Below are 21,115 nucleotides of genomic sequence, written 5' to 3'. Positions count from 1 at the left end.
GGAAGGTGTGTGTGTGTGTGTGTGTGTGTGTGTGTGTGTGTGTGTGTGTGTGTGTGTGTGTGTGTGTGTGTGTGTGTGCTAGATAGATGATAGATGCAGAAGGTTACATACATACATGCAAAATCATTACATAGATCTCAGGTATAAGTGTGTGTGTGTGTGTGTGTGTGTGAGAGAGAGAGAATGTGGGGGTGCTGTGGCGCAGCTGCTACAGCGCCCGTCCCATACACAAGTCCGAGTGCCCACGGGGACCCAGGTTCGAATCCGACCTGCGGTCATTTCCCGATCCCACCCCATCTCTCTCTCCCACTTGTTTCCTGTCTCACTCTCCACTGTCCTGTCCAAATAAAGGCAAAAAAGCCCAAAAAATATACTTGAAAAAAAAAAAAAAAAACGAGAGAGAGAGTGTGTGTGTGTATGTATGAGAAAGCCAGTGTGTGTGAGAGAGAATGTGTGTTAAGCCCTAGGTTTCAGACGCAGCTGCTCCTTGTGAATCCAGAAGGTGAGGAGAGCTGACAAGATCATCTGGACCAACGTCACACACAGCACCAGGACCTCCGTCTGCACACACACACACACACACGTCAGTCTTTTATTCCAAGGGCAATTGAGGTGGTCAAAGTACAAAGATACACACACTAAAAAGAAATAAAGAAAGAAAGAAAGGAATGTCAGACCAGAAACTCCCATCCACACACACACACACAAAACAGTGCTTGCTCTCTATCACACACACCCAGATTCCTGTCATTAAAGTTTTTCTCGATTGCTTTAATGCTTGTGTCAGCTGAAAACATCCCGTTTTCAAAAAAAATAAGTTCAAGTCTGTACTATACTCTAAGCTTTCGTTTTTAATGTGTAAGCAATGGGCAAAACCTGTAATGCAGTGGAGTTTGGAATCTTTGTATGGGAACTGTGTTAAATGCTTTGCAAAAGGATGTGAAACATGTGTTGAACCAATGAAAATGTGTTAAATCATTTGCAAGAGATGACTTCTGCTCTACTAAGAAGGTCAAGATCAAAATCAAGTGGATCCCAGTTTCATTAAGTGCATCTAAGCAATGGTGAAAAACTCTAATAGGTAGATGTTGCACTAACACATCCACCTCCACTCTCCACTAGGTGGAACTCCAGACTTCTGAGTGCCGATTGACTGTGAGTCTGAGTTTGTGGCGGTATAAAAGAAGCAGCTTAACGGCCAGTAGATGGCGCTAAAGTCACTCAAAAAGTCACTCAAATGTGATTTGTATCACATTTTCTTTTTTTTCCCTTTTGATTTCCTTTGAACACAGCACACAGTGAGGTGAAGCACACACCAATCCCGGCGCAGTGAGCTGCCTGCAACCACAGCGGTGCTCGGGGAGCAGTGAGGGGTTAGGTTCCTTGCTCAAGCGCACTTCAGCCGTGGCCCACTGGTCGGGGCTCGAACCGGCAACCCTCCGGTTACAAGTCCAGAGTGCTAACCAGTGGGCCACGGCTGCCCCCAATTTATACAACACACACACACACACACACACACACACACACACACACACACACACACACACACACACACACACACACACACACACACACACACACACACACACACACACACACACACACACACACACACACACACACACACACACACACACACACACACACACACACACACACACACACACACACACACACACACACACATACACACACACGTGTGTGTGTGTGTTATTTTCACCTTTTTATGTGTTGTGTTTTCCATGAGAGCCAGGTCTACACACATGATCACGGTGCCAACGATAGCACAGACCATACAAGCCAGGTTGGCACGGAAACATACCTGTAGACACACACAGGGTCACACACCATAGGTAACTCCACAAACACACACATCAGCTCCACAGAGCCCCAGATCAATGGAATCACACACACACACAGATGAACTGTGTGTGTGTCTGAATCTCACACACACACACACGCACACACACGGCATACCTGCCAAAAGCAATGGCAGTATCTGTGGTACTCAACAGTGAGAGGGTATATAATATTACACACAGAGCGAATAGGAACATGAGTGGATGTTGTTAAACTCACCAATGATCGTATGTATTAATACAAAAACATGAGTGATTGTTGCTAAACTCACCGGGAGCAGTCTGGGCTCTCTGTGGAGGAGGTTAGACAGCAGGCCTGCAATGAAGAACTTGAGGAGAGAGATTTCATGAATTTCTACAAATGTTCAAGGGGGTTTGATTTTTTTTTTTATTTAAAAACTATCTAGAAAAAGCAACACAATGTTAAGAAATACATTTTGTGACGCAGTGTGAAAAACACTATATTGCCCTGTGCTCGATGCTGTGTTGTTGATATCCACTAAAGTTCAAATCTTCATGCTGTATTTTCTAATACATGGAGGCGCTGTAAGAGTGCGTTCAAGACGACCGGAGAACTTGAACTTAAACACATTATACAAATGTATTTATATATTATATTATATTATATTATATTATATTATATTATATTATATATATATACAAACTATATAACATATAATAATTTATAATTTTATTAATTCCTCCTAAGATGTAACTGTCATTGGCATGTAAGACCTACAGTAAGCATCCAGGCAAGACAAATGTCATTGATCTTGTAATTTTTCATCGCCTTTTGTACTGTTTTCTTCACCAAATAGGCAATGCTACTTTGTCTAAATGTGCATTACAGTTTTTCTCGATTGCTTTGACCTGCTTAAGGAAATTGGGATCCACTTGGTCTTCATGAACACTTTCTTTGCACGGCAGAAGTCATCTCTTGTGAATGTGTTCACACATTTTCATTGGGTTCACATAGTTTTCACACCCTTTTGCAAAACAGTTAACACAATGTCATTCACACTCTATTGGATTCCCTGTGCTAAACAAAAGATAAACATCTTTTCACAGGCAGCATCCTTAAAATGCAGCAAAATACTCACAGACAAGACATCCTTGCTGACAACTTCCTTACAGCAACAACCAACACAAAACAAAAACCATAGCCTACTATTTGCTACACCAGCACAGTTACTTAAAGCTGCAGTTGGCAAGATTTTTTTGATCATATTCACTGAAACCGACACTATGCTCCGACAGAAGAACATAAATCAGCCAGTTTTTAGAAAAAACCCCGCACTTCTACCTCCACCTCCACCTCCACCTCCACCTCCACCTAGAGCCTGTTATTTGTTTTGCAAAAATCCACAGCTCCTGGTTCTTCTGCCCCAATCAGAGCAGGGCTGTGTGAGATCTGACTGTCAATCACAGTCTGGTGCAGTCTGGTGCGCACTGACGAGCATGAACTCGATGAGAGGTTGCTCGGAGGTAGTGGGGGACATGTAAACATTCAAAATTTTGGCTAAGTCTACTCAACCTGTCAGACTTGCCAACTGCAGCTTTAACAACAAATGCAATACCTAATGCCAGTTATGAACTAGCCAACATATTCCTACCTTTAGAAGTTTTTCTTCATTTGGTCAAATCCAATTCATGCAGCAGAATATCAATGGACATCAGAGACAGTTGATTCAATCTGCGTTGGCTCATTGGATCTCTATTTATAACGAATCCCAGTTTTGAAAAAGAGCACTCTCCGCTAGCGTGGCAAAGTCGCGGTGCTCTTCTGAGCTGAATGTGGTGCATGAACATTGCCACTGTCGTTGGCATATGACTAGTGTTCTCAGTGTTTATCTCCATCAACCGTGACACTACGTTTACATGGACATTAATGTTCCGACTATTGACTTTGTTCAGAATAAGACGATGTTGTGATTATATGGTTTATGGGCATTGTTAGCATCCCTTGTGTGACAGTTCTCTATGTTTTTCTCATGTGGTTTAGGCTACTCAAACACGGCAGCAGCCTTTTTTTTGCATATGTTGGTCTCGCTGTTCTTTAGATCTTACACTAGAGCCTTTCGCTTTTGAGCCCACTCTCATATCTTTTTTCTGACATTTTCTAAAGGTGTCTAACAGAACTGTAGCCTAGGCCTATGAATGATGCATATTTTTAAAACCTAATTTGACGTGAACTCTGCATATTTACCCAATCAGCGCCTTGCTACTTTAATATTCATTTTAGGCCAGTGAAGTTTAAGTTTTATTCTCTTATGTAAATTTGAATGAATTGTTTATTTTTTTATGGCCAATGGGGGGCCCCCCTGGCAGGCTGGAACACGTGGGGCCCCTAGGCTGCAGCCATATCTAGCCTATGCATTGATCCGCGCCTGCCGCCGGCCACTGAAATGTCCTCTGCTAACCGCTAACACAATGCTCACTGTGCGCCAGGTCAAACTAGCCCTCTGCTAACCGCTAACACACTGCTCACTGTGCGTCAGGTCAAACCAGCCCTCTGCTAACCGCTAACACACTGCTCACTGTGCGTCATGTCAAACTAGCCCTCTGCTAACCGCTAACACACTGCTCACTGTGCTCACTATGCGTCAGACTTATCAGCTCTGTACAAATGTTTGCAATATTTCTAAAAGAAAACCCACACATTCTTCTGCTTATAATCAGACACACACACACACACACACACTCTCTCTCTCTCTCTCTCTCTCTCTCTCTCTCTCTCTCTCTCTTGCATAAACACACACACACACAGTCTTGTTGAGATAAAAAAAATAGAACTGAGATTATGGCTGAATGAGAGTAAAGAACTGAATAGGAAACTATAGTGCTACATTAAAGTAACATGATGTAAGAATTCCGCTTCTCGGTGTATGGTTGCCGATCATGTATTACTCCACTTAATCAAAACCATCGAAAAGAGTCAGCCTCTTATCTGCGACAACAATGTTTCATAGTGCAGTACTAAGCGTTGCAGACGCACACTGACAATCTCAGAGACTCACTATTCACCATATATTATGCCATATAGCATCAACGTGAGTTTGAAGCCACTATTTTTTGGCTATTTTTTTTACACTAGGTAAGGTAAACTACATTGTGTTGCTGTAAATCAGGATTTAATAAACAAACAATGTGCGTGTGTGTGTGTGTGTGTGTGCGTGTGTGTGTGTGTGTGTGTGTGTGTGTGTGTGTGTGTGTGTGTGTGTGTGATGGCCTACCAGTGCCCCGTTCAGGAAGGGAATTCTGAAGAGGATGATCAGAAAGGAGTTGAACTCAGCTGTGGTAGCAAACACCAGACCCAGTCCAAAACTCAGGACCCCACTCACCACCTGGGCTGACTGACACACACACACACACACACACACACACACACACACACACACACACACACACACACACAGATTGCGTTGCTGTAAGTCAGGATTTAATATACAAACAACATGTGTGTGCGTGCGAGCGTGCGTGTGTATGTGTGTGTGTGTGTGTGCGTGCGTGCATGTGTGTGTGTGTGTGTGCGTGCATGCGTGTGTGTTCTTACTGCCCATGCAGAGAGCTGTTTGTCCAGCAGGTTGTGCAGCAGTGGTCGGCGTGGAGGGATGAGCTCCTGGGCCTGGTAGTGGCGGACCAGCGGCCTGCGGTCTTGGTCCTGCTCCTCACCGCCGTGCTCCGTGATCGCCATGGACATCTTAGCTGCCGCCATACCGCAGCTTTCCTCTGCACACACACGAACACACGCACACTTTACCTCTCTCTCACACACACATACACTCCTTAATATACACACATCATTTAACACACGTTTTGCCAAATAAAATATATTTTCCATTTTTTCAATATTATCCATCCTCATTTTCTTTCGCCTGCCCTTAGTTTAGCATAATTAATTCAGTTCACAATTACAACTAAATCATTTACAGCCTTAAATATAAATATACAGTAAATATATATCATAATTATAACAGTTCACAAACAGTCGGTAGTATGCAGAGATATTCATAAATAGTTTGGGTAATATTTATTTGAATAAATCATTTACTATATGAAAGTGGCGCTTGCGCACAAAGATAAATGTTTACTTTGATAAATAACCTGCAGCACGACCCTACAGAATATAGCAGCCCTCTTTAAGTATGAGCGTGTTTATATTAACATGTATTCCCTGAATTAATGGCTTTGGCAGAAATCCAGAGCTTTACATGATGCTGTCAGTAAAATTAATTTAGCATTAATTACATGTTAATGAACTAACAGAATTCTGAAAGTGATAATTCTATCACTTCACACTATGGAAATACATGTAGGGCTTTTTGTTGTAAAATAATGAATTAGCATTTGAGATATGAATGAATGAACTAATTATTAATGATAAATTACCATCGAGAGATTGACATTCTAGTCACTCATGAGCCTAACAGCCAAAGCCAGTGACACGATAATGTGAACCATAGCCCAGCAAACCTAACTTTATCTGTGTAGAACTGGAGAACATTCTATTATGTAGAACTGGAGAATATTTATCTACTTTATCTATGAAGAACTGGAGAACATTTATCTACTTTATCTGTATAGAATTGGAGAACATGTATCTACTTTATCTGTATAGAACTGGAGAACATGTATCTACTTTATCTGTATAGAATTGGAGAACATTTATCTACTTTATCTGTGTAGAACTGGAGAACATTTGTTTGTTTGGCTTAGCTTTGTACTCTCTGTGTGGCAGTGATACTGTAGCTGACACGAAACCAAGGAATTCATTTCATATCCTATTTGTATTGATTTATTTTTATCACAAAAACAATAAGAACTCCTACTGGTCTATGAAAATGACTAATAAAAACTAGTCACAGATTCACACACACACACACACACACACACACACACACACACACACACACATATCGAGAACTATTTTCACATTAAGACTACACACACACACACACACACACATTAAGAACTATTAACACGTTAACATTACACACACACAGTAAGAACTATTCATACATTAAGACGACATACACACCTTAAGAACTATTTACACATTAAAATTACAAACTTTACATACACACATTAAGATTACACACTCACATACACACACAAAAAAGTCAAAAATTATTTCACCGACTTGTTTACTTTAGAGCTTTATAACATGTTTACTCACCAATTCAAATAGACAAGATGCCGCTCAGAATCCACCTACTTAAGTAAAACACCCACCCACCCACCCACACACACACACACACACACACACACACACACACACACACACACACACACACACACACACACACACACACACACACACACACACACACACACAGAGAAACAAACTTAGGGCAGCCTGAATATGTCTTAAAACAACGGTGGGACAGAGAAAGCAACTCTGTCGGACTCAGGCGTGATGAGATAACCAGTCAAGTAGATTAGTGCAGATTATACCACATTAGCTCCAACGCGCTCAGATTAGACCAGATTAACGCTAATTAGATTATCACTCTCTCACTCACCCAGGGTGATGGACGCGGAGTCTGAGCAGAATTAGTTTGGACCAAACAGGGCTGGATGTGGCGTCTGGCCTGGATATGGCCTCGCAGTATTTTAGTGAGTGCTATTTGCACGGGGGTGGTTTCAGATGGTCTTTGCTCTCGCTGCTTTCTCTCAGAAGGGAGAACAGGGTGGCCTGTAGCCACTTCCTTTGCTGTCACACACACACACACATACACACACACACACACACACACACACATGCACACACACATGCACACACACACACATGCAGCCTGTTTCTGATGAAAAGGATGCAGCAGACCACAGACTCAGTGCCACGGTAAGACCACGTCTTTGTTCTTTCTCTGAAACACACAGGTTGCAGCGCGGACCCTTCACCGAGAGGACATCACACACTCAGCCGTACGTCTCTGGCCACTCTTACATGAGGCATCAGTGTCTGGTCTGAGTGAGGTTGACCACATGTACTTTACTTTAAAGATAGTAGAGATTTGTGCTTATTCATGTATTGTAATCTATGTGCTGTCTGTCTGCTGGCTATGTGCTGTCTGTCTGCTGGCTATGTGCTGTCTGTCTGCTGGCTACGTGCTGTCTGTCTGCTGGCTACGTGCTGTCTGTCTGCTGGCTATGTGCTGTCTGTCTGCTGGCTACGTGCTGTCTGTCTGCTGGCTACGTGCTGTCTGTCTGCTGGCTATGTGCTGTCTATGTCATTTGGTGAGTTCAGGTCCACTTACCCATGATGGTGATCAAGGTGTTGTAACAAACTGAAGCAGCAGGTTATGATCAGCAGACGGAGTTCAGTGGTGCTGATACTCTCACTGGAGACGAGTTCTCACTCGTCTGTGTGTGTGTGTGCTTTTCTCTCTCTCTCTCTCTCTCTCTCTCTCTCTCTCTCTCTCTCTCTCTCTCTTCTTCCACTTCTTTCAGATCCGTCTGAGGCCGACACACACTTACTTGACAGCTCTTAGGGTCCGAAAGAGGGTATGCCATTTTTTTTTATAATTTCTAAAACATGCATTGTGTGGTGGGGAATTTATTTTGATGTCAATGAAATATAGTTGGACATCAATGAAGTGAATGAACATAGTTCAACTCCAGGTGCAGCTGTAGGCTGGGTGGTGGTAGTGTAGTAGTTCAGGAGGGACTAGTGTGCAGTAGCCTGAAAGTTGTGGGTTCAATTCCCGGCTTCCACCGTTGTGCCCTTGAGCATGGCACTTAACCCTGAGTTGCTCCGGTACAATGTAATCCCTTGTAATGTAGTTTACATACAGTACTGTATGTAAGTCACTTTGTAATGTAGTTTACATACAGTATGTTAGTCACTTTGGACAACAGTGTCTGCTAAATACATGTAAATGTAGATCTGCTTATAAGAGCAGCTTTTGCAGCACAGTGTTGCCAAATATATTACTGACACAATGTTTCTGTAGTGCAAAACGAGTTACAGTATTTTAATCACTAATTATAAGTGTTTAAGAGCGAGTTAGCTGGCTAGATTAATTAGGTAGGTATAGATTAATTAGGTAGTCAAGTATAAGTGTCTAAGAGCGAGTTAGCTGGCTAGATTAATTAGGTAGGTAATTATAAGTGTCTAAGAGTGAGTTAGCTGGCTAGATTTAGATGAAAACTGCAGTAGCTCTTGCACCGTAGATATATTTACAAATGTATTCATTTATTTGTTTGTGTAGAGTTGTGCTGTATTTATTTATTTGTTTGTGTAGAGTTGTGTTGTATTAATTTATTTGTTTGTTTATTTGTTTGTGTAGAGTTGTGCTGTATTTATTTATTTGTTTGGGTAGAGTTGTGTTGTCAAAAAGGTGACAATAATTTTTATGCTTTTTAAAAATATGCCTCGTTTTTTTAGAAAAATGTCTAATCAGTCTAAAACACTGAAGTATGCTAAAGCAATAGACTGGAATGGGAGTGTGGATTCACAAATAGAACATGTCCCTTCCCCAAAGCTCTGTGCACACAGTGTGCATTTCTCATGTTCAGTTTCAGAATCTACAAAATACAAAATGGTTTGCCTGGAAAAAGTCAATTACAGGAAACTGTTAGTTTAAAATGCTTGGCCATGTATGGTTCAGAGGGTTGTATTGTTCAGCATATTAACAATGACATTTCATAGCATTACAACTCCAGCTCAAAATACTCAGTAAGGAACAAAAACTAAAAAAAAAAGTAGTCTTTGCATACAATACATTATGGTAGCCTATGTACACACAATGGACATCACAGTAGCCTATGTACACACAATGGACATCATAGTAGCCCATGTACACAAAATGGACATCATAGTAGTCATTGCGCAAAAAATGGACATTAAAGTAGTCTAGTGTCAGTGTAGGAACACAATATTGACACCTTGGACATCAAAATGGACAGTAGTCTTTGTGCACAAAATGGACATTAAAGTAGTCTAGTGTCAGTGTAGGAACACAATATTGACACCTTGGACATGATACGAAGAGACAGTATGGCCATGCATGGCCCCCTGTTTGGGCTTCATAATAGCAACTCATCAACATCAACTTTTCTTTAAAAATTATTTTATCAAATTAAGCAAAAAGGCTGAGGATTCGATTCGTTTTGTTGATTTGGTGAGGGGTTGGGCTGTTTCACAAAATTGTGTAGAATGTAAAGATTGTAAAGATTGTAAATCTTTTTTAAGTAAATTTCATTCATATATGTAGGCTACGTTTATCTCGAAGTCCGTTACGCTCTGTCTGTCGGTTGTTTTTGTCTAAAAATATATAAATATATATATATATATATATATATATAAATATATAAATATATATGTCTTTAACAACATTAGCCTCTGCGCTATAATAATCTGGCTCAGTTATACACTGTGCACTGTCCCTGTTAAATAAACATATAATAAGGATTGTATGTGTACTGTGAAATGTTATTACAGTGGGTGTTTTGAATTTGGGTATTTTGAATGGATCAAAATACTGCTAATAGCCATTAAAGAAAATCTATTATCACCATATTCACAACTCTGAACCAGAAATCTCCACTTCAATTGTACTTACAAACACTAAAGTTTTCATATATTTGAGGTTCATATATGATTTGTGACCTATAGTGTGGAAAGTAAACAGTAAAAGTTATGCAATATATATAACATGGGTTTTCAGCAAATATATGAAGACATTCTGAAAACATGTAGCATTTCAGGAATTTCAGGAATAACATGTCATCAAAATGAAAAACAAAAATAAGAATTTTGAACCTGACTTTATCCAGTTATCCAGGATTTCTGTACATGAAACGTATGAAACGTATTGCATATTTCATTAGATAATGGCTTATTTTGACTAGCGTAGCGCAGATAGCATAGCGGTCATATAGGGATTGTCGATTTGTTTTATTTATTTATTTTTCGTTTTTGGTCAACGATTCCCAGGACACCGAAACACTGGGGCACATGAAACTTGAAACTAAACTAGTGGAGAGTGTCGATTTGGTAAATTGATAAACAACTTTATACCAGACAAGTAGGCCTAACTATTTGATCATGTGTGTTTGGATCATAATCATATGATGACCTAATGTAGCTTTTAGAGTTTTTAACCATTTGCCCAAGCAGTGTGAAATAACTCAAAACTAATAAAAGTAGAATTGCATAAGCATAAAGGCTGAGACCTCCAGCTGGAAGCTGGTCTGAGGGCAATCAGTGTTATTATCTTAACATTCTGGGAAGTTTAAAATATGATGATGGCCGTCAGTGGGTCAGAAGTGGTGGTCCGATATCTGGAAGCTAGATTTCACTATTCAGGTTTGGTAACGCTTTAGAATAACATGTGCTTATTAGGTATTAACAGTGCATAATAAGCAGTTAACAATTCATTACTAACAGTTAGTTAACTGTTGTTATCCTTTAATAACATTAACTAACGGTTAACATGCAGCTTTTTAAGTTACTTACAAGCATATTTGTTAACAGTTAACATGCAGCTTGTAAGTGTTAACAAGCAGCTTGTTAATGCTTGTTAATGGTGTATAAGACAAAGAGGTGGATAACTAATACGCTTATAAGACCTTTCTTACCTATTTGTAGTACATTTTGCAGCCCCCCAATCTAAAGCGAGGACCATGTAGCCTATTCTACAAGCCCAACCTTCTATCTCTATATATCTACTGCATCTATCTAGTTTGTTTAAGCTGTGAGAAATGCACCTTCAAAATTGCTGCAGCGAGCAGGCATTGAACCCCGGTCTCCTGTGGCAAAGAGTGAAGTGCTACTGACTGAGCCACATTCCTGTCTTTGAATGTAATGATCATCTTGATTCTATATTCTGTTAATGTTCTATATCATACCAGTTATGCCTTTTACAAATATGTTTCTGATAAAAAAAAAAAAAAAAAGTGGCGTTTAATTTCCATAATCTTTGTTCAGTGAACAGTCAGTTTGTCAGCAGTCTAAAGATATTATCAGAGGGGGTTAATCAAGGATCTTTGATATTATGCCAGCTTTGTTTATAGTTTGGTTACATAGCAACCGAGAGTTAAAGACGACAAGTGGGTGCGTTCAATGCGTTAACAAGCTGCTTGTTAACACTTACAAGCTGCATGTTAGCTGTTAACAAATATGCTTGTAAGTCACTTAAAAGGCTGCTTATTAAAGCGGCATGTTAACCGTTAGTTAATGTTATTAAAGGATAACAACAGTTAACTAACTGTTAGTAATACATTGTTAACTGCTTATTATGCACTGTTAATACCTAATAAGCACATGTTATTCTAAAGCGTTACCCAGGTTTTTGCTCACAATTTGGTCCCCCTCACTTTGAAAATATCTCCAGCGCCCCTGCACACACAAACTCACACACGAACACACACAAACTCACACACAAACACACACATATGCATGTACGCACGTACGCACGCATGCATGCACACATACACACAGGCACGCGCACACACACACACACTCACACACACACACACACACACACAGGCACGCACATACAAGCATACAAAAAAGTGGAAAAAAAAAAAGTTGCAGTAGGGGATGGAGTTAGCCTGATGTAGCCATACTCAATTCTAGTCAGAATTTGATAGATACTGCTCCATTGGGATGCGATTATAGTGCGTGTTTCAACTGATACAGGGGTTCTTCTTCTCCACAAATGCGTTCTCCTCCTGACTGGCAGCAGTTCAATTTTGTCCTCTCTAGAGGATATTTGTAAACTTGATCTCCAACACCATGCATACTGTGTGGTGTTGTGTGGTGTGTATTGTTGTGTGCTGTGTTTGTTGTGTAATGTTGTGTGTTGTGTATTGTGTGATTTCTGTGTATTGTTGTGTGATTGCTCTGTGTTGTGTGATTGCTGTGTATTGTTGTGTATTGCTGTGTGTTGTGTGATTGTTGTGTGATTGCTGTGTGTTGTGTGATTGCTGTGTATTGTTGTGTGTTGTGTGATTGTTGTGTGTTGTGTGATTGCTGTGTGTTGTGTGATTGCTGTGTATTGTTGTGTATTGCTGTGTGTTGTGTGATTGCTGTGTATTGTTGTGTGTTGTGTGATTGTTGTGTGTTGTGTGATTGTTGTGTGTTGTGTGATTGCTGTGTATTGTTGTGTGTTGCTGTGTGTTGTTGTGTGTTGTGTATTGTTGTGTGTTGTGTATTGCTGTGTGTTGTGTAATTGTTGTGTGTTGTGTGATTGCTGTGTATTGTTGTGTGTTGTGTATTGTTGTGTGTTGTGTGCTGTTGTGTGTTGTGTGTTGTGTGATTGCTCTGTGGTGTTGTGTGTTGTGTGTGTGCTGTGTAATTGCTGTGTATAAATGCAACTTGTTGTTGTTGTTGTATTGTTGTGTCCAGGGCAATGAGGTTCACGTTCCGCTCAGATGACCGCATGGTCATCACCATCCCGCTGGGCAGCCTGCGGGAGGTCCGAGAAGGTCAGCTGATGCCCGAGCGCTTCACCTGTGTCTTTAAGGACGTCTACAAGGTGTTCCTCAGAGGCCAGCCCAAAGCACTGGGGGTACGACGCCACCCCCTTGTCACACTTACGGAATTTCCTTTTACAGGACATTCCATTTGAAGGACATTCACAACAGATGTTAGATTCCATTTGTTGGACATTCACAGCTGATTTTACATTATATTTGCAGGACATTGCAGGACAACTAATTTTAGGATGAACATTCACTTCATCAAGACATTCACTTTTATATTGTAGATTAATTTAACATAATACTGTCCAGCCTGTCAGCAGATTTGCGCTTAAGTCGTGTGTACAAAGGTGTTGTAATTGTAACAATACCACCAATAATAATCATTAATTAACCATTAATCATTAATAATTATATATCATAATAATAGTCATAATAACAATTACTTTCAGTTGCACTCAAGCCAAAGTGAACTAATCGCAGTAGTTTATTCTCTTTCCTCCCTCTCTCTCATTCTCTCTCTCTTCTTCTCTCTCTTTTGCTCCCTCCCTCTCTCCCTCCCTCTCTCTCTCTCTATCTCTCTCTATCCTTCTCTCTATCTCTCTCTCTCTCTACCAGATGTCTCAGCTGGTGGCTGGTGTGTTTGTTCTGAGTCTGGGGGTGCTGCTGCAGCATGAGATCGGAGACGTCCCTTCAAACCTGATCAACCACCTCCACTACACCCTGCCCAGCATACTGGTGAGAGCCCCGACAACAACAACAACAGCAACAGCAACAGCAACATCACAGAACAGATCAGAGACCAAGCAGAACCACACAGAACCATATCAGAGGTTTAAAGGCCGGATTAGAGACCATAATAGCTAAGGCCCATCCACAACAGTAATGACAACAGAATAAACAACTGTTTTAAGCATCTCTCTAGCTAATATGAATGCCGATGTTGACAGTGTAATCATAATGCCCTGAATGAATGATTTTGTTAGGGATCGCCTTCAGAGCGACCTTAAGAATGATGGAAAGCTGACCGCCAATTAGAGTCTGTTGAGTTTTTTTTAGACATCACATAAATGAATGTGCCTTTCCGTATCATCACATAAATGAACGGACCTATCTGTATCATCACATAAATGAATGTGCCTTTCCATATCATCACATAAATGAACGTGCCTTTCCTTATCACATAAAAAGGGCAGCCGTGGCCTACTGGTTAGCACTTCGGACCTGTAACCGGAGGGTTGCCGGTTCGAACCCCGACCAGTAGGCACGGCTGAAGTGCCCTTGAGCAAGGCACCTAACCCCTCACTGCTCCCCGAGCGCCGCTGTTGATGCAGGCAGCTCACTGCGCCGGGATTAGTGTGTGCTTCACCTCACTGTGTGTGCAGTGTGTGTTTCACTAATTCACGGATTGGGATAAATGCAGAGACCAAATTTCCCTCACGGGATCAAAAGAGTATATATACTTATACTTACTTACCTGTCCTTATCATCCCATAAAAGAACGCCTTTAGACAGGCGTGTGTGTGTGGATGTGATCGGTGTTGTTGTGGGCTGGCCTTTAGACAGCCGTGTGTGTGTGGATGTGATCTGTGTTGTTGTGGGCGGGCCAGACAGGCGTGTGTGTGTGGATGTGATCTATGTTCGGTGGGGTGAGATGATACTCAGCGTGGTGTCATTTATTGCGTTGTAAATTAAGAAGAACGAGGAGTGCCTAAAACATTTACAGCTCAAATGTATGAAATATGTAATATTAAATGTTGTATGTAGGCATACTGATTACATGTTTATTTGTATATATATTTTTTTAGTTCATTATTTCTGGAATGCTGTCATATGCAGCAGGACACACACCTCATATGAGCATGGTGAGTGAACCCACACACAGACACATGCACAAACACAAAAAATGTGGAAGATTTCCTATATGGTTAACACTAGAGACTAAATGTGTGTGTGTGCATGCATGTCTATCGATGTGTGTGTGTGTGTGTGTGCATGCATGTTTGTCTATCTGTGTGTGTGTGTGTGTGTGTGTGTGTGTGTGTGTGTGTGTGTGTGTGTGTGTGTGTGTGTGCATGCATGTGTGTCTATCTGTGTGTGTGTGTGTTTCAGATGAAGCTGTCCTTTGCCTTCAACATTGTGTGCATCTTCTGGTCGATGGCGGCTATGACTCTGTGTGGACTAGCACCACACGAGAACCCACCGGTCAGTACTGACCCAGTGCGCAATAGAACATACTTTAGGTTCCATTAGCAAAGTACTGACCCAGTACCCAACAGAACATACTTTAGGTTCCATTAGCAAAGTACTGACCCAATACCCAACAGAACATACTTTATACTGTATAGGTTCCATTAGCAGACTAGCGCCAGATTTCTGAGTGCAGGGGACAAGCCGAGATGAGCTATGAGACATACGTTCACACTCGGTAGTTTCAACACACTTTAGGTCAAAATCACACCGGAATTCTCCTTTAAATGACAATATCCTGGCCGGACTACTGTTGTCAGTGATATAAGTATTTAAAATGAACATGATTTCTTAATGTCTAGTGACACATAAGGGCCATTTTATGATTAATTGAAATACATTTCTTACATACAGTTCCTTTAAGATTGTTGTTATTGTGTGTCTGGCGTTAATGAAGCCATAGTAGGGGGTATTTGGGGGGGGGGGGGGGCTTTTGCCTTTAATTGATAATGGACAGTGAAGAGTGACAGGAGGCAAGTGGGAGAGAGATCGGGATCGGGAAATAGTGGGGTTATAGTGGGATCGGGTTACCCGGGTTATAGTGGGATCGTAACCCAAGTTGATATGGACGCTATAGTGGGATCGTAACCCAAGTTGATATGGACGCTATAGTGGGATCGGAACCCAAGTTGATATGGACGCTATTGTGGGATCGGAACCCAAGTTGGTATGGACATTATAGTGCGATCAGAACCCAAGTTGGTATGGACACTATAGTATAGTGGGATCGGAACCCAAGTTGGTATGGATGCTATGGCCAGGTATGGACGCTATGGCCAGGTGCACCACAGCTTCCCCAATGTCCTCCTGTTTTGCTGTGGAAAAGGAGCACCTGGTACCCAAACCGAGCACAATAAAGCAGAGTTGAGCAGGTACCTGCATGCAGTTGACAGAGGACGTGTGATCATGTTCTGTGTGTGTGTGTTTGCGTGTATGTTTAGCAGAGTCACTCCAAACATGCAGTCGGCCTGAAGGCTGTGGTGGGGACGCTTCTGGCTGGAGAGATGCTGGTTGCCATAGTGATGGTGTACTGGGAGAGTAAGGCAGTGTGCCGAGACTACTTCAACATTCTGGTGAGACATAGCACTGCATATAACTCACACACACACACACACACACACACACACACACACTACTAAGCTCAATTCAACATCAGTAGTTGATGTTGACCAAATTTTCATTTCTTAATTTCATCTACTCATTTTGTGTCAGCCAAAGTGTAATACAACTGTTTTTCTTCTCAATCAATCTATTCTTATTGCTCCTGAGAAATAAGTGAAATCTCAATAAGAGGTGATTTATTTCTTGTCAAGCAAAGAAAAGGCATTTTCGTTGGAGGATTTTTGGGGGTAAAATCTCCCTCCACAAAGTCAGACCGAGTGTGTGTGTGTGTGTGTGTGTGTGTGTGTGTGAGTGAGTGTGCAGGGGCGGACTGAAAAGTCCAGAATGGCCATCCATCCAACAGCCGTTGGCCTGGCTCAATATGCTTCATCAGCCAAGTAGCCGTCAGTGTCTAACTCTCATCAGTAGCCTAGTCAGTAGCCTAGTCAATGTCTAGGTCTCCAAATAAATAGGTTGTCAGTAGCCTATGTCTACACGATAAGTTATCAGTCATTTAAAAAAAAAAAAAACCCAGCAACATTTGCACCATGGCGTCTTCAATAGCAGAACAGGTACAAAGGACAATGAAAGGCTACAGTGTCACCAAGGTTGCCAACTCTCGCAATTGACAAATGTCTCACCACCTCACGCCACACAAGGCTTTTTACATGCCAGCCTTTCACCTTCGCTTAGCCTACACTAGTTAGCCTAATTAGCCTTTGCTAATGTAGCCTATTTTTTAAGAGCTAAAAATAAGGTTTAAACATTAACCTGAATTTTAAAAAAATCAGCAGTTGAAAACGTCTCCGTGGCAAGTGTGACAGCATTCAGTTTGAAAAAGAACATTTGCCATGTCCTTGCAGTTATGATCTGATTACAGTAATGTGGAACATAACCATAATCAAAGAAAGGGAAATGCCCCTCCGTTCATCACGACTGACTGTGGTTGTGCTTCTACAAACATGTTGGCGCAAAACACCATTTCTGTTAGGAACACATGCTAAATGTTTTCTCCATTGTCAACGTGACTAAAGTGACCTAGTGATGTCCATGTTCGGCAGCCTATATGCTTCAGTCAAGCAGTGACATGATAAGCCTATAATGCATGGGATAAGTCAGATGTTAGTCAGACAGAAGCGAGCCAGGCTTTAGTGTTCCTGTCTGTCTCAAACTACGTCAAGAATGGCGTGTTTAGCAACCAGAATTTGAAACATTCTCTCATGAGAAAAAAGATGAAAGTCCGACCTGATGATTTAAAGGGTCCAGGCCTGGGTGTGCTCATGTGAACGATAGATGTCATGCACACATCATCCGTTTCAACACACTGTGTGTGTTTGTGTGTGTGTGTGTGTGAGTGAGCCTGTGTATGTGTGAGCCTGTGTGTGTGTGTGTGTGTGTGTGTGTGTGTGTGTGTGTGTGTGTGTGTATGTGTGAGTTTGTGTGTGTGTGTGTGTGTGTGTGTGTGTGTGTGTGTGTGTGTGTGTGTGTGTGTGTGAGAGAGAGAGAGAGTGTGTGTGTGTGTGTGAATGTGTTTCCAGAACAGTAATCATGATGTCTGTTTGTCTGTCGACTTCTAGCCCACCATCACCCTGAAGCAGGAGCCCTGAAACTGGACAATGGAGGATTACACACATGCCCACGCACGCGTACACACACACACACACACACACACACACACACACACACACACACACACACGTCCATCATGTGCAGATTGGGTCTCAGGTGTAGGTCCATATATAGTAAAAAAAAAAGTAGGACCATATATAGTAAAAAGCCCCCAGACTCACAGGGTCAGAGGTGACGACACACACACACACACACACACAAACACGCTCTCTCTCACTCTCTCTCTCTCTCTCTCCATCTCTCTCTCTCACACACACACACACACACACAACACACACACAAATATGTGTGTATAATAGGTCACTCTGTAAATACATATCAATTTCTGTAAAATGTGTCACTTTAAATAGTGTTATATAGTAAATATCTTTATATTTGAAAGCAAACAACTGTGTTATTGTGTAGCAGCAAATATATTACTTTGATATTATTTGGCATGTTTACTTTGATGTTTTCTTTCTTGATGGTAATTGTAATTTTATCATACAATGGCTAATTTGTTACAACAATAAATGACAAAGCTTTTAAAAAGTAAGTGCCCTGCGTTCATATCAACTCCCCCAGGTGTGTGTGTGTGTGTGTGTGTTAGTCTCTGTCACTCGAGCAGATTGTTAAAGCATCACCACTCGAGGTGTGTGTTTATATACTGTAGCTGTGTTCCTCTGGACTGTAGGCCCCTTATGGAGCCAGATAGCTGCCTTAATTATGCCAGCACAGAAAGAATGAAATCGAGCGCAGATTCAGGAATCGAGGGCATAAATACAGAAACTGAGGGGTGAAACATAATCTCGTGGTGAATAAAACTGTTAATACAACTGTAACAATTATGATTGAGAGCACCGACATGACATTGGCATCGGGCCGTTCACTGGTGGCTGTGTGTTCCTCTGGACTGTGCTTGATGTGAGTGAGATGTTACTGTAATGAGCCAGAGCAGAAAAAACACATTCATCACCAGCGAGGGCTGAGAGGCTCAACATCACACTTCCCTCTGGTCTGTGTGTGTTTGACACCTCCCTGTTAGCTTTCTGTCCTGAGCTTCGCATAAGCGGTATGTGTGTGTGTGTGTGTGTGTGTGTGTGTAGGGGCCCCTCTCAGGGTCATATTGGGGGCTACTGCCGAGTGAGCCCTTTAGACAGTTAGAATTTCCATTACCAATATATAAGGGACAGGTACAGGAGCACCTTGTATTCAGCCCTTTCTGCCTGTGTGTTTCCACTGCACGATCACAACACTAATCTCCCAACACTGATTCACCTTTGCTAAATTATTTTTTATCATTTTGTTTGCGTGCAGTTAAAGTAACCTAAACATTCTTACTACCTACGACAACAGGTAAGCAACAGCTAAACTTTTGCAAGAGCTAAGCCTATTTTTTACGCAAATACTGTACCTTCAAATGGAGAGAACTGAAGTCAATAGACACCATAGGCTATTTTTGAATAGTTGTTCCAAATTAAATGTTGCATTATGCAGGTTTCATTTAGCCTGACGAGCCAGACCCACATAAAAATGTAGGGTCTGGGCACTCACTGTTGGCAGTGCTCAGTCCGAGGGGCGGGATAATCGGTTGTCTTTCAAATTCCCTCTGTACGCAATAGGACAGCTATGAGTCGTGTCACGCTTTTCGCCAACAGCAACATCCATCTTCTTTGTTTTCAAGTAGCAGGGAATTCAAGCCAAACCGTTGCAACTCTGCCTTCAATCATTATGTTAAGCCCGCCTAACGTCTCTATACACGATTTGATTGGACTGATAGAAATTTTATTTTTCCAGCTCACAAGACAATGTAATTTGCTGCCGCTAGGGTGCGTCTAGATTTCTAGGCTAGGTTAAATTTGAAATGACTTGATAAATGAATATACCATTGACATTTGTGTGTGTGTGTGTGTGCTTGTTTGTATGTGTTTGTGTGTGTATGTGTGTGTGTGTGTGTGTGTGTGTGTGTGTGTGTGTGTGTGTGTGTGTGTGCAGGGATGTAGTGGTAAAATAAGAGGTGGGTAAACTATGAATTCTGCGATCTAGGTGAGGTGGACTGTGCCATGCGGTATCAGATTTTTTAAAAAAGGCATTCAGAACATGTTTGATGATGGTGGAGGTTATTGTACAATGTTTATAACAATACCAATGGTATGAAATGGTTCCTAGAGGGTTGATGAGTGTACATATTGGGAATATAGGATAATATTGGATAATACAGTGTAATTTCTTAATGTTAAAAGTGAATAAACTCTTTTGAGAGGTGGATAAACTGACGTGAGGTGAGTAAACTCTTATTTCTGAAATTTCAGAGGTGGATAAACTGTATGTTTACTTGCGTTTAGCCTCCACTACATCCCTGTGTGTGTGTGTGTGTGTATGTGTGTGTGTTGGCCACAACCTCTATATTTAAATCGATATCTGTATGTACAGTATGTGCCTATAAATCTCTCTGTATGTTTATCACTATGCTAAGCCAACTAAAACTGTGTGTGTGTGTGTGTGTGTACGCACTCAAGTTGGAGGGAGGTTCTGTCCTTTTGTGCTGTATCTGTGTATATTTGTGTATGTGTGTGTGTGTGTCAGAGAGGGCCACAGCTGAATATAAGATGTGAGCTTCCACCCTCTACTTTACACATTGGTGGAAGCTTACACACACACACACACACACACACATAGCTGTAGCCTACTACAAGTCTTTTTTATGCTGCTTGTGAGTCTGTGTGATTTTTTGAATGTGTGTGTGTGTTTGTGGGTGGTGGGGGCTGAAACACAACACAATAACCACAGATGTTTGTTATAGTATGAGCGAGAAGAGGAAGCAGAGTGTCTGTTGGCCTCCCTTCCTCCACCACTCATACACACACACA

The 21,115-nt window shown here is 41.5% G+C and overlaps 2 protein-coding genes across 8 annotated transcripts; one reads left to right on the top strand and one right to left on the bottom strand.

Moving 5' to 3' along the window:
* Positions 1–400: 400 nt before the first annotated feature.
* Positions 401–8,358, bottom strand: si:ch211-269k10.4 (uncharacterized protein LOC100150242 homolog). Of its 4 annotated transcripts, none has more exons than XM_042107092.1 (7): positions 8,117–8,358; positions 7,036–7,073; positions 5,413–5,588; positions 5,093–5,212; positions 2,132–2,188; positions 1,721–1,822; positions 401–561 (listed from the first exon to the last, which is right to left on the bottom strand). In XM_042107092.1, the coding sequence occupies exons 3-7, from the start codon at positions 5,572–5,574 to the stop codon at positions 457–459; spliced, it is 546 nt and encodes a 181-aa protein (XP_041963026.1). In that variant the 5' UTR covers positions 5,575–5,588; positions 7,036–7,073; positions 8,117–8,358; the 3' UTR covers positions 401–456. The 4 variants fall into 4 exon arrangements, with proteins under 4 accessions (XP_041963026.1, XP_041963027.1, XP_041963025.1 ...); XM_042107093.1 differs by having other exon boundaries at positions 7,036–7,070; XM_042107091.1 differs by lacking the exon at positions 8,117–8,358 and adding an exon at positions 7,382–7,480 and having other exon boundaries at positions 7,036–7,070.
* On the top strand, positions 7,405–18,762 carry LOC121720712 (membrane-spanning 4-domains subfamily A member 4A). Of its 4 annotated transcripts, XM_042107087.1 has the most exons (9): positions 7,405–7,475; positions 7,740–7,784; positions 8,310–8,363; positions 13,213–13,375; positions 13,905–14,024; positions 15,095–15,151; positions 15,399–15,491; positions 16,478–16,609; positions 18,215–18,762. In XM_042107087.1, the coding sequence occupies exons 4-9, from the start codon at positions 13,217–13,219 to the stop codon at positions 18,242–18,244; spliced, it is 591 nt and encodes a 196-aa protein (XP_041963021.1). In that variant the 5' UTR covers positions 7,405–7,475; positions 7,740–7,784; positions 8,310–8,363; positions 13,213–13,216; the 3' UTR covers positions 18,245–18,762. The 4 variants fall into 4 exon arrangements, with proteins under 4 accessions (XP_041963021.1, XP_041963022.1, XP_041963023.1 ...); XM_042107088.1 differs by lacking the exons at positions 7,405–7,475; positions 7,740–7,784 and adding an exon at positions 7,615–7,701; XM_042107089.1 differs by lacking the exon at positions 7,405–7,475 and having other exon boundaries at positions 7,705–7,784; positions 16,481–16,609.
* Positions 18,763–21,115: the final 2,353 nt, after the last annotated feature.

Source organism: Alosa sapidissima, chromosome 10, assembly GCF_018492685.1.
Source record: "Alosa sapidissima isolate fAloSap1 chromosome 10, fAloSap1.pri, whole genome shotgun sequence".
Classification (NCBI taxonomy): domain Eukaryota; kingdom Metazoa; phylum Chordata; class Actinopteri; order Clupeiformes; family Clupeidae; genus Alosa; species Alosa sapidissima.
Note: the sequence above shows the minus strand (reverse complement) of the source record. Positions and strands in the feature narration are given on the sequence as shown.

Bases quoted from the DNA above. Each gene is read 5' to 3' on its own strand.
- LOC121720712 (XM_042107087.1), top strand. From the start codon at position 13,217: ATGAGGTTCACGTTCCGCTCAGATGACCGCATGGTCATCACCATCCCG. The intron at 13,376-13,904 runs GTACGACGCCAC...TCTCTCTACCAG, and splicing joins GCCAGCCCAAAGCACTGGGG to ATGTCTCAGCTGGTGGCTGG. The intron at 15,492-16,477 runs GTCAGTACTGAC...GTGTATGTTTAG, and splicing joins CACCACACGAGAACCCACCG to CAGAGTCACTCCAAACATGC.
- si:ch211-269k10.4 (XM_042107092.1), bottom strand. From the start codon at position 5,574: ATGGCGGCAGCTAAGATGTCCATGGCGATCACGGAGCACGGCGGTGAG. The intron at 1,823-2,131 runs GTGAGTTTAGCA...GTGTGTCTACAG, and splicing joins GAGAGCCCAGACTGCTCCCG to GTATGTTTCCGTGCCAACCT. The intron at 562-1,720 runs GTGAAAATAACA...GTGTGTGTGCAG, and splicing joins AAAACACAACACATAAAAAG to ACGGAGGTCCTGGTGCTGTG.